General features: G+C 54.7%; 1 protein-coding gene across 1 annotated transcript; it reads right to left on the reverse strand.

Annotated features, from left to right (window-relative positions):
• Positions 364–18,478, reverse strand: LOC110256827 (basic proline-rich protein-like). Its single transcript, XM_021073721.1, has 6 exons — positions 18,302–18,478; positions 10,148–10,182; positions 9,843–9,941; positions 8,667–9,385; positions 5,318–5,456; positions 364–3,498 (listed from the first exon to the last, which is right to left on the reverse strand). Exons 1-6 carry the CDS (start codon positions 18,476–18,478, stop codon positions 3,297–3,299), a joined length of 1,371 nt encoding a protein of 456 aa, XP_020929380.1. The 3' UTR covers positions 364–3,296.

The raw sequence follows: 18,742 nt of genomic DNA on the forward strand, positions 1-18,742 counted from the left end.
ATATTTAGCAACAGAGACCAGGCACTGGGCTCACGCCCTTCGAGAGTCAAGCCGTTTCTGTGGACAGAGCCAGGAAGAGCCTGGGGCGTGGGTGTGTGTGTCTGTGTCTGTGTGTGCATCTCTCTCTGTGACTGTGTGTGTCTCTGCGACTGTGTGTGTGTCTGTGTCTGAGACACACAGTGACACAGCTGGGATCTCAGGTTTGCAGTTAACATCTTGGATGCTCCCTGCGTCTCTCATTTTGGAAACCCTGGCTCTTGCTTTGTCCCCAAGGGGGGCTGTGATGAATGGTGAGTTCCGGCTCTGCCCCCCCATCCCAGGCATCTGCAGAGAGGCAACCAGCATCCCTGGCTTCCTAGAGAGACCGGGGGGGGGGGGGGGGGCGCAGAGGCTGGGTCATTCCCAGCCATGGTTGGCCTGGGTCCTGAGGCAGCACAGGTGGCACCTGCCAGGAACTGGGCTTGGCTCCACTCTGCCCTCAGCCTGAGCCTCTCACTGTCTTGCCCACAGGGAGGGCAGCTCACACCTTCTCCTCTTGGCGTCTGGACTTGATTTTTCAAATTCAAGTAAAAGTCAATCAGAGGATGTGTTTCCTCCTGGGGTTTATTTGGCACGTTCATCAGCACATCAAACTCACAAACACGACAAGACCCTGGCCGTGGAGCTGCGGTGCCTCTCCGAGCAGAGGCCGTATTTCAAGAGCCAGACCCTTGAGACCAGTGACCCGAGGGCCAGACCTGCCTCGCCCGGGCCAGCTACAGCCCTGGACACAGAGACCATGAGGGAGGAAGTCCTGTTTCTGCCTGGCTGTGACCGTGGGCAAAGGTCGGCTGTCAGAGGTGCCAGTTGAACTGTCCACCCCCAGGTCGGGCGTGGTCCTCAGCCACCAGGGCCACTCCGTCCTTAATGTGCAGCCCAGTGGTCCCCTCCCCGCGGGACGCGAACACAAAGGCTCTGCATTTGCTGCTGCCCCTCCACGCGGCTCACCCAGCCAGCACCCTCGGCCTCCCGCGTGACCCCCGCGCCAGCGTCCTGAGGGCCCCCGTTTATTTCCAAGATGCTTTCGTGGGCCAGGGGACCGCATCCGGGAGCGCCCACCCCCGCCTGCCCCGGCAGCGCCCTCCCGCATCCCCCCGCGCGGCCAGCAGAGGGCAGCAGGCGGACGCGAAAAGGCGGGGAGGGCCCGCGTCCACCCCGGCGCGGGGATGGGGGCGGCAGCCGGAGGCGCTCCCGCGTGTCCCCCACCCTTGCTTCCACTTGGGCAGCGAGGGCTGGGGGCTGTGACCTGCCTCCCCGCCTCTAAAGCTCAGCGATAACGGGAGCTCACCTTCACACACAGGTGACAGGTCGCAGCGGCCTTTCTCTGCGACCTCACGACCCCTCGTGGCAGAGCGGGAAGGCTGCTCCTGCCGCCAGGTGAAGACAAACTCATCGGGGGCGGATGGGAGGTGGGGGCGCCGGGCGGCATTTGGGAGGGGCGTGCGGCACCCGCCCCGGGCGAGCCGTCCGGTCACCACGCTCCCACCCCAACGGGGCTGGCTGGGGCCCACGTCCCGCCAACCGCGCCCAGGGGCTGCTGCGACCGCCGCCCCTCCAAGGTCAGGACCACGCGGGGGCGGGGGAGCGGGGGCCTTTCAGGGCTCGGACTGAGCGGCGGGAAAGGCCGGCTCTTTGTGTTTCAAGCTGGTCCCGGAATCTGACCTTGGGGGCGCCAGACCCGGGGCTGCCCCGAGAGTGAGCCGCTCTGCTGCAGGGGGCTTTGCGCCCCACCGGGGCACCTCTCAGAAGCCACGCTGGCCGCGGGCTGAAAGCAAAGCTCATCAGAACAGAGGGCAGGTCCGAGCGGGCTCTGGAGCGCAGGTGCCTCGGCGGCCCTTCGCTGGCTCTGAGGTCCCCTGCTCGGTCAGGCTGCCCCCGGAGAGAAGACTCAGACTGTGGAGGAGCCTTTGAAGAACAAAGATCCCCAACACGCAGAATTCCTAAGTCACTACGATAAATGGGGAAGATGTGACATGTATTGTGCGTAATTTAAAATTCAAATCGGCTCCCAGAGAAGGGAGATTACAGGAGATTCTGAACTGGGCGCCTTTGATTGGGATGCTTTTGCTGTCCTGGGGGCGCCACCCTGCTCTCGGCCGCCTTAATTTGTACACGCTAGAGAACAAACCTCTCTGTGGAGTGTCATGAAGCTAATGCTTTCGTTTTTGAAAGAAAGGTATCCCCACCTGTGAATTATTTCTTTAGGAAAAAAAAATGCTTACAACGAGCAAGTGTTTTTCCTTCTTTTCTATATCGGGTTCAAAAATAAGAGCCATGAAGTGGCTGACGTGATCCTCCACAAGAGACGCCCAACCTGGGGGGAAAGAGCCTCCCCCGCCAGGGAGGGGGGCTGTGCTCCCTCCACCCCACAAGGCAGCTCCCCTCACCCCCAAGACCCAAGTCAGGACCTGCCCCACGCTGCCTGCCGCTTCCCCATCGGGGGCCCCTCAGACACTCCCAGGAAGGACAGCAAAGCAGAAATGAAAGGATGGCAGTTCCTGTCGTGGCTCAGCCAAAATGAACCTGACTAGTATCCAAGAGGACACGGGTTCAATCCCTGGCCTCACTCAGCGTTGCTGTGGCTGTGGTGCAGGCCGGCAGCCACAGCTCTGATTCCACCCCTAGCCTGGGAGCCTCCATATGCTGCAGAAGCCGCCCTAAAAAGATAAAAACAAAGAAAAGTAATGAACAGACGACAGGCATTGCAGCACATCCCTTGCACAGCATGGCTCTGCCATCGTGGATGGCCGCAGAGCCTTCCACACAGATTCTGCAAAACAAACTCTTTGAAAAGAAAAAAAAAATCAAGAGAGAGCACAGACCCCAAAGGAAGAGCCATCCCTGTGCCACTGTGGTCACGACCTGGAGGGACAGCCACCTCCAGTCCTGCTGGCCTGGCCCCAGCACCTGGCTCCCTGCTGCCGGAGTGGCTATCCTGAAAATGCAAAGGCCCCAAAGAAATGAGAAACTTCTAACAACCCCCCCCACACAGCCTTCACCTGCAGGCAGCCTCACCCTGCCTCGGGGGCTGAGGAGGGCAAGGCCAGGGCATGAAGCAAGGACCCTGCTGGCCTGCTAGGCTCTGTCCTCTGAGGCCACTGCAGGCTGGAGTCACTGCCTTCAGGGACTCAGCTTCTGGTCCCTAAACCAAGGGACCGCCCTGGGGTAGGATGTGAGGGCCCACCTTTCAACCCCGTGCAACTTCTCGGGAGAAGCAGGTGCTGACTCTAGAACAGGACTTTTTGCCAGGACAGGTTTCAGAGGACGCGCAGGGCAAAGAGTTGCCTCACAGAAACACCACCAACCACAAGCCAGCGGCCCAGTGGGCGCAGGAACATCGGAGTCTGTTTTGACGAGAGCGTCGGCGCGGCTCCCTTCCCGAGGAGGGGGGGCCCAGGGCCACGAGACGCAGGCGGTCGATGCCACTGCAGTCCTCCAGCCCGATGATGGGAGACCTTCCTGGAAACGGGAGGTTTTCTCTCCTTCCTCAGCTGTCAATCATGCCCATCTCGGAGTTCCCTTTGTGGCTCAGCGGTAACAAAACATACTGGTATCCATGAGGATACGAGTTCCCTTCCTGGCCCCACGCAGGGGGTTAAGGATATGGTAGTGCCGCAAGCTGAGGCTAGGTCCCAGATGCGGTTTGGATCATGAATGGCTGTGGCTGTGGCGTCGGCTGGCAGCTGCAGCTCCAATTCGACCCCTAGCCCAGGAACTTCCCTATGCTGCAGGTGCAGCCCTAAAAAGAAAAATAATGCCCATCTCTGCCCACACCTCTGAGGGCAGGGCATGCACCTCTGGCCTGCTCCCTTGAAGCTGTCTGAGCCAGGGCAGCCTTTGTCTCCGGTCCCCGATGCTCAGGGGTTTCTGACGACACCGGTGACAGCAGGACTGTGTGAATCAAGGGCTCCTGGCAGCTGCGTGGTGATGACCCATTTCAGAGATGGGAAAATTGAGATCCACGAGAGGAAGCTCACAGAGCTGGTCCAGGGCAGGGCTCCGTGGAGCCAGGATGCGGGGATGAGCAAGGTGCTCTCCAGGCTGAGGGCGAGGGGATGCGGAACCAGCATGCGTGGACTTTGAGCCCCGGGGCGGGCATCACGTGGGCAGCTCAGCCCAGGCCACCATGCCAGCATTTGTGCTGTGGAAACTGGCAAACACGGCAGATCTGGGCTTTTTCTTTTCTTTGAAAGTTGGTTTCCCATTGCTTATAAATAATTAATGAGAAAGCTATTTGTGAAAACACATCCATTCGACTTGCGTTCTCTTCATATAAAAAATGTATGATTGCACCCACACTCACACATCAGAGCGGTAGTTTTGTTTTATTTTGTTTTTTGTCTTTTTAGGGCCGCACCTGCAGCATATGGAGGTTCCCAGGCTAGGGGTGGAATCAGACCTGTAGCTGCTGGCCTCCACCACAGCCGCAGCAATGCAGGATCCGAGCCACACCTGGGAGCTACTCCCCAGCTCACGGCAACACTGGATCCTTAACCCACCGAGCAAGGCCAGGGATCGAACCTGCATCCTCATGGATGCTAGTCGGATTGTTTTGGGCTTTTTTGTTGCTTTTTTTTTTTTTTTTTCTTTTTTAGGGCCACACTCACGGCATGTGGAGGTTCCCAGACAAGGGGTCAAACTGGAGCTGTAGTTGCCTACCCCACAGCCAGAGCAACATGGGATCCGAGCCAAGTCTGCGACCTACACTACAGCTCACAGCAGTGTCAGATCCTTAACCCACTGAGCGAGGCCAGGGATCGAACCTGCTTCCTCAGATTCATTCACCACTGAGCTGCGACGGGAACTGCTGATTTGTTGTCTTTTTCATGGCAGTGGTTTTAACCACAGCTTTCCACCTAAACATCTAGAACATGCAGCTGCCATCTGGCAGAAAGCTTCCTGAGCAGCCCTGGTGTTAGTGGGAACCCCACACCCTCAGGGGTCTTGCTAACTTTGGTCTAGTGCCCAGTTGCAAGAGAATGGCAGCCAGAGTGGCCTCGAGACAAGCAGTTCCTCCTGCCTGCTCCTCACACTGAGGCCCCTTCCCCAGGGCGCTGAGGAGGTGGGCAGGGGTCTCCCCATACATCCCCCCTCTGCTCCAGAAGCCCCCCTCACCCAGGTCCTGCGTCCCACCTGCCCCCACCCCACGCATCCCTCTTCCCCAAGCACACCAGGGCCCTCCCGTGAGGCAAGCTGGTGTCAGCTCTTCACAGAGCCTCGTCCTCCCCACGACCGCTGCCCTGTTCCCCCCGTGATGTCCCTAATTTACATTACTCACCAGGCTGCTATAACCGGAGCTCGTGTGGAGACCTGATGTGTTCTGAGGGTGTTCTGATCAGGCTGGGGACCCGAGAGGGTTCCAGAAGGCTCATGGCCCCTGGCCAGGGACCCCAGGGCGGTGAGTTGGTCTGAGGTTCCTGGAGACAGAAGGCAGAAGGGTTTTGCCAGGCTGCGTGCGCTGCTCCGAGATGCCAGCACCGCTCCCCAGCAGCCCACTCGCCCCAGCGGCAGGTAAACCTCCTGTGTTCTTGCTCTTAGTTCATTTGATGGGCACCGCTTTGCTCAAAATCGCGGTGAGAGCAGTGTGCTGAGTGATCGTAGCAAACGGACAAATGGAAACAAAGAAGAGCAGGGTATGAGGAATGGGGTGCAGGACTGGGGTTACTCGCTTCTAAGACACGGGCGTTGCTCAGGACGTGGAATGGGCCACTTAACACGACATTTGGATGAGTTATAAAGGCTATATGGCAGGAGTTCCCGTCGTGGCTCAGTGGTTAACAAATCTGACTAGGAACAATGAGGTTGCAGGTTCGATCCCTGCCCTTGCTCGGTGGGTTAAGGATTCAGCGTTGCCGTGAGCTGTGGTGTAGGTGGCAGACGTGGCTCAGATCTGGCGTTTCGGTGGCTCTGGCGTAGGCCGGCAGCTACAACTCAATTAGACCCCTAGCCTGGGAACCTCCATATGCCGAGGCAGCAGCCCTAGAAAAGGCAAAAAGACAAAAAAAAAAAAAAATTTTTAAAAAATAAAGTCTACGGCAAGTTCTAGGACAACAACTTTAAAAAGTGAAAAAGAAGACGTGGTGATGCTAAGAAAGAAGACAGACATGGAATCATATAAAATGCTCCATTAAAATCAAGGCAGCGTTCTCCCTGTGGCACGCGGGGTGAAGACTCAAAGGCAGTGGCTCGGGTTGCTGCGGAGGTGAGGGGTCGGTCCCTGGCCTGGCGCAGTGGCTTGCAGGATCCAGCATCGCCTTATCTGTGGCGTAGGTCTCAACTGCGGCTTGGACTCAATCCCTGGCCTGGGAACTTCCATATGCCACAGATGCAGCCATCAAATATAATATAATTTAACATAATTAATATAATATGATATAAATGTCAGATAAAAACAAGGAAGACAGAGAAAAAGTGGACGACAAAAAAAGAAAAAGTGACAACACCGGGTCCGCACCCACTGAGCAGCCAGGAACTCCCTGGAGATGAGTTTTTAGCTGCAACACTAAAAGCATGACCCATAGGAGAAAAAGTTGATAAGCTGGACTTCATTAAAAGTAAACACTTCCGTTCTGTGAAAGACACTGTCAAGAAAATAAGACAGGCCATAGACTGGGAGCAAATACCTGCACGACAAATATTTGATAAAGGACTCGTATCTGAAATAAAAAACCTGATTAGAAAACGGGCCAGAAACTGGACCGTCCCCGGTGCAGGTGGCAGTAGAAGCGTGCGGTGCTCGGTGTCGCACGTCATCAGGGACACACAGGGCTTCATCGCCTCCGAAAGCCCTGACGAGCTCAAATGCCAGCTACAGCATCAGGGGCGCCAGGCAGGCTCCTTCATCGCTGGCGGGAATGCAACACGGTACAGCCCCTCGGCCAGGAGCCTACCGAAGCGGTGACTTCAATCCCTTTCGCAGGACAGCTCTTCCGGGTCTTTGCTCTTCGACAGCCAGTTATCTTGTTTCATTTCTCACGCACGCCTGGACCCAGGGCCCTCTTCAACATGCCTGCACATCTTTCGGTCAAGATGGATTCCAGAGCAAAGGGTTCTGGGATGGCGTCAGTTCTCGTGGCCTGGCGCCCCCTCCCTTTCTGACCCCTAGGGATCTCACTGCGCATGTGTAATGGTGGAGGTCTCCTTGACCCCGGGAGTGGTCGGCGTGGTCATCTTACCTCTTCCACTCCCACAGAGCTCAGCTCCCGCCATCACATTTCTCCTTGAAGTGTCAAAGAGAAGGCAGGCCCAGTTTACTCAGCCTGACAAGGCCCAGCCATTCTCAGCCCCGAGGCCCATCTACCTCCTGCCTCGGCGAGGCCAGGCCTCTGTAGGGGCTGCTGCGTCTGCAGCTCCCAGAGAAAGGCTGCTCCCCCCACCTCAAATGAGCCTGAATGTGCATGAGTTTCCTGTGGCTGCTGTAACAAACTCCCACAAACTTAGTGGCTTAAAACAACACAAAGGTGTCCTCTTACAAGTTCTGGAAGTCAGACGTCTCAGCTAGGTCTTACAGCCCTGCAAGCAAGGTGCTGGCAGGCCGGCTCTTCCTGGAAGCTCTGGGAAGCACCAGGCCTTGCTCTCTCGCCTGGGGCCACATCCCACCAACCTCCCCTCCTCCCTCCATGAAACGGCACAGCTGGTCTCAGGACTTAATGCAATGCAGGCTCTCTATGTCTCAGTGTGGAAGGAATTCAGCGAGAGGCAAAGCAATAGGTAAGGAATGGATTTACTGAGGGACAGACACACTCTGTAGACAGTGTGGGCCGTCTCAAAAGGCGAGAGCGGCCCTGCAAGAAACATGCCACAGACAGAACACAGGAGGGTTCATGAACAGAGAGTGGCTCCGGAATATGGGGTGGTGAGTTGTTAAGGGCTAGGTTAATTTTTGTGCCACTTTCTACAGCGAATGGAGTGCCTGGACCAGGGATCAAACCCGTGCCACCGCCGCCACCCAAGCTGCTGCAGGGACAATGCCCAGTCCTTAACCCACTGTGCCACAAGAGAACGCCTGGACTAGGTAATTTTATAGGCCAACAGGCGGGAGGATTATTGCAACTCTTTCAGGAAGGGGCTAGGGTGTTTCAGGAATAGGAAAACCGTCTACTTTTTGGTCTGTTATGGTCAAGTCTCAGAACTGTCTGGGACCTTGTGGCCATGTCATTTAGCATGCTGATGCATTACAATGAGCAAACAAGGAGACTCAAGGTTTACCGGAAGTCGAGTCTTAGACCCAGTTGGTTCTAACCAGTTTTTGCCATGTCCTTTAAAGGGTGTGCTCAGCCCTTTCGCTCCTGTTTCAGTATCACCGAAAGAAGTTATGATTTCAGACACATCAACGCCACAAATGAATAACCCCCCAACAGGCCCCAGGAAACGCGCTCACGAATGAAGGTACAATGGGCCACAGTATACCGCACAACCATTTCCTTAGAATGGTATAGGAGGAGCTCAAGAAACCCCTGAACTAGCGGTCTGGTAGACAACGGTGAGCTCTGCGCAGGTCGGCCGTCAAAGGTGGACACTGATCTCTGCAGTACAGCCAGGGGTAGCTGCCCACAGGTCTCAGGGCGGCGCGCCCCAGGTGCACACCTGCTCCGAAGCTCCGCCCTCCTGCCGCAGAGCACGCTCACCATTGGCTGCTCCACCAGAGGACCGCGAGCTCATTAGCCGAAGCCGCGGGGGACCCGCGGGCTGGGGTTCGGGGTCGGCTGGCGCCCTCCAAAACTGCGCAGAGAGGCGGCCGGGCCCCCAACAGATCTTCAGGGCAGCGCCAAGCCCCGGCTCACCCACAGCCACCGGTCCTCGGACGCCTGGCGGCCACGAAGCCTCCCTCCCCGGGGGGGCGGGGCGCAGCGCGGCTTGCGCAGGCTCAGTCGGCGCGTCCGCGCAGTCCCGCCCCCTCTCCCCGGGCCTTCGCCCCGCCCCTCTCGGCGCAGGAGGCTTCCCGGAGGCCCCGCCCCCGCCCCGGCGGCGGAAGTGGCGGAGGGGGATGACGTCATTGCGCGGGGTGCCGAGCGCTGGGCGCCATTTTGAAAAGGAAGAGGTAATCCCGCGGCGGCTGCTTGGCTGAGGTGTTCGCGGTGGCGGCGCGGCGGCCGCTTCCTTCTCCCGCCGCCGCCTCGGCGCCCGCCCGCCATGGCAGGTGAGGGGCCCGCGGGGGGCGAGGGGCGCGGGGCGGGCAAGGGGCTGGGGGCGCCGAGCGCGGGCCTGCTCCGACGCGCGCGCTGCGCCCGCAGGAGCGGGAGGCGGCGGCTGCCCGGCCGGCGGCGGGACTCGCAGTGGTGCTTCCCGCAGGTCAGAGGGCCGTGGACGAGGCCGTGGCCGCAGGGAAGGCCGCGCTCGGCGGCTCCTGGCCGGGGGCAGGTGCGCGGGGCGGGGGCCGGGGCAGGTGCGCGGGGCAGGTGCGCGGCGGCCCGCGGGTTACCTAAGGAGTCCACGGTCACGGAGCCTGCACGTCTCGGGTCTCCCGAATGGACTCTGGGTTCTTTCCTCTGCAAGTGGCTGCTTCCCGCGTTTAGTGGAACTATGGAAATAATTGCAGAAATTGGAGGCTCGGGGAACATGAAATTGAGGTACCTGCACACTGTCAGGAACGGGGCGGGCGGTCTCGGTTCTAGACCAGCTTCTCTCTCATCACCGGTTCTGCTCAGTTTCTGCTTTAAAAACAAGGTTGAACCCCTTGATCCTTGCGATTACTTTCTAAGGTTCTGAAGTTCCCCAATTTATCGTCAGACTTTTCTCCCTCCTCCAGGGATGTGCTTTAACGGTCCTGCTGCAGATCGCATTCCTGAGCTGTACGGCGTTACTGGGAGTCGGTGGTGCTTCCTGATGACGGTGTCGGGTGTCGGGCCGCGGGCGGGAAGCTGCGCTCCGCCTTCCCTGGTGCGCGGCGGACGCCGAGGCGGCTTTGGAGACTTGGGCGGTTTAGAGCGGAGAGGGACGCTCCTGCTCCTCTCTCTCCCTCCACGTTGTGAACCTTGAACCTTGCCTTAAAAGTGTTTGTCTTTACGTGAACGCGAGTGGCTGAGGCGCTGCGGTCGCGGGTCGCGTGCCCTTCCCCCACCTCGCCGCTTCCCACGGCCTTTGTCCTTCCCCTGTCCTTGCTCTGCACCGTCCCCGGCAGTGTGACACCTGGAAATCCTTGGCCTTGTGAGACGAACAGTGCCCGGAGTAAGCAGGCAAAACTGCCTGAAGAAACTTGTAAGGATGTAGATGATTTGAGATTGAATTGTTTCTTTTGCATTCATCTAAGGTCTTTTTTTTTTTTTCCCAGTTTGCTGTGCCAAAGGGCTTTTACTCAGTTTCTATTGGGAGCACAGCAGAATATGTTTATTTACAGGCGGGGAAGTGGGGCCCTCCATGCCTGGCTTAATTTCTAGTTTCTTTTCCTTTTGAGAAGAAGTATTAGTTGAAGTAATACAACTAAACGGTGTATTTTAAGTTTGATGTCACACTTTGATAATGGCATTTTACTTAAAAACATTTTGTTCTCTTTGAATTAAATTGGGGTTTTTTGCGACTTTAAAACCGTATTTTAAGTAGAATTTTGAATGTATCTGAAAGTTTGGTATTTTGAGTTTATACTTTTTGTAAGACTTCTTTGTAGTGATTACGCACATGTTTTTGATTGTTGTATGCATTGAAAGCTCTCTGTCTTACTCCACTTGTTTTAGCTTTAGTAATCTGTTGGGGCTACTGTGTCTGTTAACATTGACCATTGTATCAAATAGTTGGGATAGTATTTGTTTGAATTGTATTATTGCCATGAAACTTGACTATAAGGGAAAAGGGAAAAGTTTTGTTTTGTTTTGTTTTTCTTTTGGGGGCTGTACCCACAGCATATGGAGGTTCCCAGGCTAGGGGTCAAATCAGAGCTGCAGCCCCCGGCCTACACCACAGCTCACAGCAACGCCAGATCCGTATGTAACCCGTTGAGCAAAGGCCAGGGATTGAACCCACATCCTTGTGGATGCTCGTTGGATTTGTTTCCTCCGAGCCATGATGGGAACTCCCTGGAAAAGTAATTATTAAGAGCAGCGAGGATAAGGAAGCTGGTTAGGAAGCTGGTTGTGCCCAGACTCAACCTTGATGAGAGAAGTTGATAAGTGATCACTAATGGGAGATGCCTAATTCAGGGGAGGTTATTGTGCACTGAGACTTGGACTGTAGACCTGGAGGTGTAGGCAGTTTGTTTGTCCAGGTCTGTGGCTGGTGGAGTGTCTGGTTCTTTTCCACTTGGGGGAGTTCTCCGGCAACCCTAAGCGTGGGCCGTCTGCTGCTTCCCCCGCCGTGGGTGATGAGAAGGTGACTGGATTGGCCTGGGCCTCTCTCCACTAGAGCGACACGTCGTGGGTGTGAGGGGTATGGGGGGGAACGTGCTCTCCCCTGACTGTGAAGGTCGCGCAGTGGGTGCAGCGGAGAGAGGCTTTTGACTCCTTGTTTTTAAAACTAATCGTTTGGGGGGACTCCTGAAGAAACGAGTGCGGGGTTGATGCACTGTGTAAAATTTGATGATGGCTTTTTTTTTTTTTTAGAGTCAGGTCAGCCACAGTGCAGTCAGGGAGTCCCGACCCCCTGCAAGTAGAAATAGAGGTGGGTTCAAAAGGAAACTAGTGATTGTCCTGCTGGTGGCGGCCTGTGTGAGTCAGTCACTGGTGACTTGCCTCTGTCTCTTTCCCCCGCAGCAGACTGGCCATGGTGGTAGGTGTTGCCTCTGCAGGTGGGATAGGTGAGCTTTTATGCCCACATGAGTGAGAGTCAAAAGAGTAAAGCTGGGAAGGCTTCCAGAAAGAAGGGAGAAAGAGGCTGTTAGCTTCTCCTCCAGCTGTTTGCGCCATAAACAGTGACTGCTCTTTGGAGGCTGTGAAATTTTTGTGCAGCTTTGCTGTGTCTGATGTCTAGTCACAGTCACCCAGCCCCTGCTCCTTCCACTGCATGGCAGCTGTCATTGTCCATCTCAGTAGAACGTGAGCTCTGCCTAAAGCCTGAAGGCTGGTGTTCCCTCCCCACCCCACGTGGGAGCCCCGACCTGGAGGTGAAGGTGGCTGGCGGCTGGGGAGGCTTCTTATGCGCTGGAGCCTGCATTAGTTCAGTCTTCACCCAGCCCTGGGGAAGAGGGACTTTGTTCCCAGTTTCAGATGCGGAGGCCAAGGCACAGAGCAGCTAAAGTGGTCAGCGGAGGGGCCGGGCCAGGGTTTGAGGCCCCCGTGTGCTGTCCGCCTCGGTGACCAGTACTGATGAAGCCCCCACTGTGGCCGCAGCTGCCCAGCCTCGGGATTGCTCTGTCCTTCCAAGACCAGGAGCGAGTTCACCACCAGGAGTTGTGGGAAAGTGCCCCTGAAAGTGAGTGGAAATGAGATGCCTTTGAAGGAAGTGCCTGTCCAGATGACCCAGGAGCAGCGCCCTCGGCTACCGGCGTGGCTCCCTTAGGGATCCAGCATTGTCGCTGCAGCTGCTCAGGTCACCCCGCTGGCAGGGGAACGTCCACAGGCTGTGGTCCTGGCCCCCCAAAATGATACAAAATTAGTAATAAGGGTTTCAGAGTGGCCATTCTTTGGGGGGGGCACACCCACGGCATGTGGAGGTTCCCAGGCTAGGGGTTGCATCCAAGCTACAGCTGCCAGCCTACACCACAGCCACAGCCACTCCAGATCAGAGTGCAGCTGTGACCTACACCACAGCCCTGGCAACGCCGGGTCCTTAACCTACGGAGGGAGGCCAAGGATCGAACCCGCAACCTCATGGTTCCTCGTTGGATTCGTTTCCGCTGCACCACGACGGGACCTGCGGAAAGGCCGTTCCTAAGGTGTCTGAAGAACAGACAGCACGGAGTCAGTGAACAGCCGAACCGCACGTGTGCAACGAGCGACGTGATAACCGTGCCGGCCAGGTTCCTCCAGCAGGACCGCGGCCGCCTTTTTCAGGGAGGCTTTTTCTCTGCTGCCTTTGTATGACGGTTGCTTTTCCTGATTTTCTGGAGGAACAGGAGGGATTTGCCATGAACTGCTATCTGGTTTTATATAGTTTTTGTATAGCTTAATAGCACCTGGTTCCTTTCATATCAGAACATGTAGTTTTAAGTGTCTAGACTTATTATTTGATGGTTTTATTTTAATCAGTTGGGTTTTGGGGGTTTTTTTTTGGCTTTTTGGACCTGTACTCGGGGCATGTGGAGGGTCCCAGGCTACGGGTTGAATCAGAGCTGCAACCACCAGCCTACACCAGAGCCACAGCAACGCCAGATCTGAGCCACGTCTGCGACCTACACCACAGCCCTGGCAACGCCGGATCCTTAACCCACTGAGCGAGGCCAGGGATCGAACCCGCAACCTCGTGGTTCCCAGTCAGATTCGTTAACCACTGCGCCCCGACAGGAACTCCTCAATCAGTTTCTTAGTTCACGAGTCCATTGGTGGATTAGACAGTCTTTTTGTAAAGAAATAATGCTTGACAAGACTAAAGGTTCATCTGCTTAACTCACGCTTGAGTCTGGGGAGTCGTATAAGGAATATAGTTATCTGGTTGGTCTGGTATGGCCTGGTTGTCTGGTTAATCTGTGTGGCCGGCCTTCCTAGGAGGGTTTACATCGACATTATGAAAGGAAGAAGCATTTGAATTGGGGAAGGGCAACAAAGACAAGAGCACTTGGGCCTCAGTAGCGGGAAGTTGTTGTGTCTCCTTGAATATACGTACGTGAACGACTTCAGCTGAAGCGCGCTCCTTCAGGTCAGTGGAAGGCCGTGTCTGTGTCAGACTTCCCAGGCGTGGTCATTGTTTTCAGGGTATGGGTATAGTTTTCTCTGTGTTCAGAAAATGTGCATCTGGTGTTACTGATTTTTTTTTAAGTTGACGTGGGACATGGTATCTGATAACTTGAATTATTTTCAGTCTGTTGTCTACATTCCTTTGTAGAATTCCCATTTCCTTAATGTTTATACCTGTGCCACGGAAAAGGGCCTTCAGGAAAGGCTCTTCTGGGGGAGCCCTCACGATGGGCCAGCCGTCTTGCAGTTTACCTTAGGGGCGGGTCTGCAATTAGAAAATCAGACATGGAAGGGTTTTCTTAGGACTAATGCGTGTCTGCGGTGTCCTGTTTGTTGATCGAGGACAGGTTCATTGTGGTGTCTCTGAAATCAGGCTGTCCTGGTCTTCGTGATATAGTCAGTTAACATTTATGGTAGGTCAGATTATACTCTTTGTTTTGTTTTGTTTTTAATTCCTTAATTTTGAAAATCTGTTATTTTGGAGTTCCTGCTGTGGGTCAAGAATCTGACTGCAGTGGCTCACATTTGATCCCTGGCCCAACACAAGTTGAAGGATCCAGCATTGCTGCCGCTGCAGTGTAGGTTGCAGGTGTGGCTCAGATCCAGTCCCTGGCCCAGGAACTTCCATGTGCCAAGGGTGTAGCCATTTAAAAAAAAAAAAAAAAAAAAGTGTTTTGGTGGGAAGTTCTGGGCTCAGCTCAGTTCTGCTGTTTAAGTTTGAAGGCACATTCTTTTCTTTGGCTTTTTGTCTTTTCTGGGGCCGCACCTATGGCATATGGAGGTTCCCAGGCTATGGGTCCAGTCAGAGCTGAAGCCACCAACCGACACCACAGCCACAGCCACACAGGATCCTTAACCCACTGAGCAAGGCCAGGGATCGAACCCACATCCTCATGGGTGCTGTCGAGCTCCTTGACTGCTGAGCCATGACGGGAGCTCCTGAAGGCACGTTCTGAACATCAGCTTTTTGCTTGTGTAGAAACGACAACCTGAGGTTCTGCTGCGGTAAAAGCAGTGCGGTGCTTTTGAACCTGTAAGGTGCTGCAGGCGTGTGAGGCCAGCTGTTGGCTGAGTCTCGTTGCAGCTGCCCTGAAACGGGGAAGCAGCGGTTTCTCACTTGCTGCAGCCTCCACCTCTCGCCCTCGCCCAGGTGCCTCCCACAGGGCCTGGCCTCTCACGTGCCATCATCACTCAGTGATCGTCCCCACCCTTGGACCTGCGCGCCCGTGCTGTGCCCAGCGTGATCGCGGGCAGTTTCGTGCTGCTGCCGTGCTTTGTGCTGAGACCCAAGCGCTTTTAACCACCGTTTACTCTTCGTAGAGTTGACAGCACAGTGAAAGTGGCAGAGGCTGTGTTCGCGGGTTGAAGACAGTTTGACCGCGAGACCTCGCGGAGGTTCTTGGACCCTCGGGGTCCACGGACCGCACTTTGAGAACTCCTGCTTTAAAACTAGCCATGGACATTAGGAATAGCAGACCAGGGCAGATTTCATGATTAACCCTCTCATCTTTATTGGATTTTGTTGGTTTTGCCTCAAAATATAAAAGGAGAGAATTTTCTATTCAGAGTGAACCAAATGATGCACCTGTACGGAGCGTAAAGGTGGACGCATTCCTCGCTCCGTGGCTGTCATGGGACCTCTTCACAGCGTGTTGTTTTTAGGCTGTTTCCTAGTCTGTTATCTGTGTCGTTTTGTTGTTAAATTTAGCTTGCGTATAAGCGGCAGGGTTTTTTTAAATTTTAGTTGAAGCGTAGTTGATTGACAGTATTACTTTCTGCTGTACAGCAAAGTAATTCAGTTGTGTATATATATATATGCATTCTTTTAAATGTTTTCACGGTGGTTTGTGTAGGACAGTGGGTATAGTTTCCTGTGCTGTGTCGTAGGGCCTTGTTTATCCCTCTGGGTTTAAGAGCTTCTCTCTGCTAAGCCCAGCCTCCCCCTCCATCCCCCAGCCCTCCCCCTTGGCATCCACAAGTCTGTTCTCCGTGTCTCGTGAGTCTCTTTCTGTTTCATGGATAAGTGCATTTGTGTCGTATTTTGGATCCCACGTGTGAGTGATATCACGAGGTGTCTGTCTTTCTCTGTCTGGCGTACTTCACTTAGTGTGATCATCTCCAGGTCCATCCACGTTGCTGCAGATGGCCTTGTTTCCTTTTCATGGCCGAGTAGTATTCCATTGTATATATGTGCCACGTCGTCTTTATCCGTTCGTCTGTTGGTGGGCATTTTGGTTGTTTTTATGGCTTGGCTGTTGAGAACAGAGCAAGCAGCCGTTTTAAAGGTCCTGACGGCGCGTGCACCCTGTTGTAGAGAGTTCTGCCGCTTGCTTGCTTGCATTACTCCCTATGCTGTACAGTAGACCCTGCGGCTTAATTTATTTTATATGTAGTAGTTTGTTAATCCCCTTTTTCTAAGTTTTAATTGTTCTTCTCCAGGTATCTGTAATAATGAAGTAGATATCCATTAAAACATATCTTATTACTAAAGTTCTAGTATCATAACTGTGAAACAAAGCAAAATAACAGCCCAGCTGGTGCTTTGTTGAAAGGGCTTCAGTGCCTTTGTCAACAAGCCGAACTCTTACTGCGCGGGGCTGCTTCGGGCTTTGTTCTGGCCGTTTGCGGTGACCTTTGTGTGTACATGGCTTTTTGTTGGTTTGTTTTGTTGTGCTTTTTAGGGCCGCACCTACCGCATATGGAACTTCTCAGGCTAGGCATCGAATCAGAGCTACAGCTGCCGGCCTACCCCACAGCCACGCCAGATCTGAGCCCTGTCTGTAACCTACACCACAGCTCACAGCAGCCGGATCCTTGACCCACTGAGCGAGGCCAGGGATCGAACCCACATCCTCATGGATCCTAGTCGGGTTTGTTAACCGCTGAGCCATGACGGGAACTTCTGTGTGTCTGCATGTTATAAAGAAATGTCATGATTTCATTATTTTGGGGATACACCTTACATGTGAGGGAAATATTTTAAATCTTAAGACTCGGCCATCTGCCACCTCACATGTTGTTAACTCCATAGTTTGCTTTTAAAATAAACAGCAGTGGGAGTTCCCGTCGTGGCGCAGTGGTTAACGAATCCGACTAGGAACCATGAGGTTGCGGGTTCGGTCCCTGCCCTTGCTCAGTGGGTTAACGATCCGGCGTTGCCGTGAGCTGTGGTGTAGGTTGCAGACGCAGCTCGGATCCCGCGTTGCTGTGGCTCTGGCGTAGGCCGGTGGCTACAGCTCCGATTCAACCCCTAGCCTGGGAACCTCCATATGCCGCGGGAGCGGCCCAAGAAATAGCAACAACAACAACAACAAAAGACAAAAAATAAATAAATAAATAAAATAAAATAAACAGCAGTATACATTCATAATGTTAGCTAAGAAATGCTGACCTCTAACAGCCCACTGGGTCAGGAAGGCGCGACGCTCTGTGCTCTTTGCAGCACTGTTCACAGTCAAATGTGTCCCGAGTGAAGTAGTGTGATTGTATACATTGTTCTAGAAAAATCTCCTGACGTTCCCCGCCAGGCGGCAGAGCACAGCTCGGGGCAGGTGTCTTCTGCTGGCGGCCTCGGCTCCAGAGGTGGCATCTTTAATTGTGAGAAACGGTGCAGAGCTTAACGTGGACGTTTTGATCACTCCCACGTGTGCAGCGCGGGGGCGTGAATCACCGTCACAGCGCTGCGGTGGGAGGGCCACCACCCCACCGGAAACCAGGTCACCGTCGCCACGAACGTTGACGACACTCGCTAAATAACACCCCGCCCCTGCTCCTCTGTTTTCCGTCTCTGTATTTGCCTCTTCTGGGAACCTCTCACAGCTGGAATTAGGTAGTAGGTGTTCTTCTGTATCTGGTTTCTTTCACTACAAGTAATGTTTTCAGGATCTACTCAGATTGCAGCATGTATCCGAATTTTTTTTAAGACTTTATTTTTTGAAGCTGTTTTGGGTACAGACGGTACATTTTAGGTTCAGGGATCATCCACGTTCCGCCCCCCTCTCCAGCCCCCCGACCATAACGGTGCATTCGCTTCAGTCAGAGAACCCCGACCTCTTGATGGTGCCCCGTCCGTGGGTTTGGACACGTTCCAGACACGTGTCCACCGGCGGGTAGTGTCGTGCTCGGCGCCTTCACTGCCCCCAGGTCCTCCTTCCTCTGCCTGCTGCCCCCCCTTCCCTCGGCCCCGGCCACCACTGACTGTCCTAGAGTTGGAGACGTCTTAGCCTCGTCTGACTGGCTTCTTTGACTGTGGATAAGCCTGTAAAGCTCTTGCGTGTCTTTCCTGGCCTGGTGGCTCGTCTTTTCTGTGTGTGGTCGCGTAATGGCCCGTCGTCTGCGTGGACCACAGTTTATTAATTCGCTCGCCTCCTGGTTGCGTCCGGCTTTCGGCAGTGCTGAACGAAGCTGCTGCTGCCCCGTTCGGGTGCAGGATTTTGTGCGGGTGTGTGTTTTCAGCTCCCCTGGGTGAACGCCAAGGGACGCAGCTGCAGAGGCAGCCGCACGGAAGCGTGTCCATCCCCCTCGATTCTCTGCGCGCCTGCGTCCTCGCCTCCGCCCGCGCAGGGGACTGCCTGCTCCTCGTCCTTCAGCACGGGCGGCGTCAGGGTTTGGGACCTGACCGCTTCCGTGGGAGTGGAGTGGTGACTGACAGTGTCCGGAGGGCGTGTGAGGCCGGGCATCTTCCACGCACTCTGTCATCTGTTTGTCTTGTTTGCCGAGGTGTCTGTTCAGGTCTTCTGCCCATCTTGTAATTGGGTGGGTTGTTTTCTCGTTAAGTTTTAAGAGCTCTTTGTGTGTCTTGGATAAGAGTCCTTTATCAGGTGTCTTTTGCAAATATTTTTTCCTAGTCTCCAGCTTGTCGTCTCACTCTCTTGAAAGTATCAGAATTTCCTTCCACTTTGTGGCAGATTAGATGTGGATTTTTTGAAGTAGGGAGCGATATG

Source organism: Sus scrofa, chromosome 14, assembly GCF_000003025.6.
Source record: "Sus scrofa isolate TJ Tabasco breed Duroc chromosome 14, Sscrofa11.1, whole genome shotgun sequence".
Taxonomy (NCBI): Eukaryota; Metazoa; Chordata; class Mammalia; order Artiodactyla; family Suidae; genus Sus; species Sus scrofa.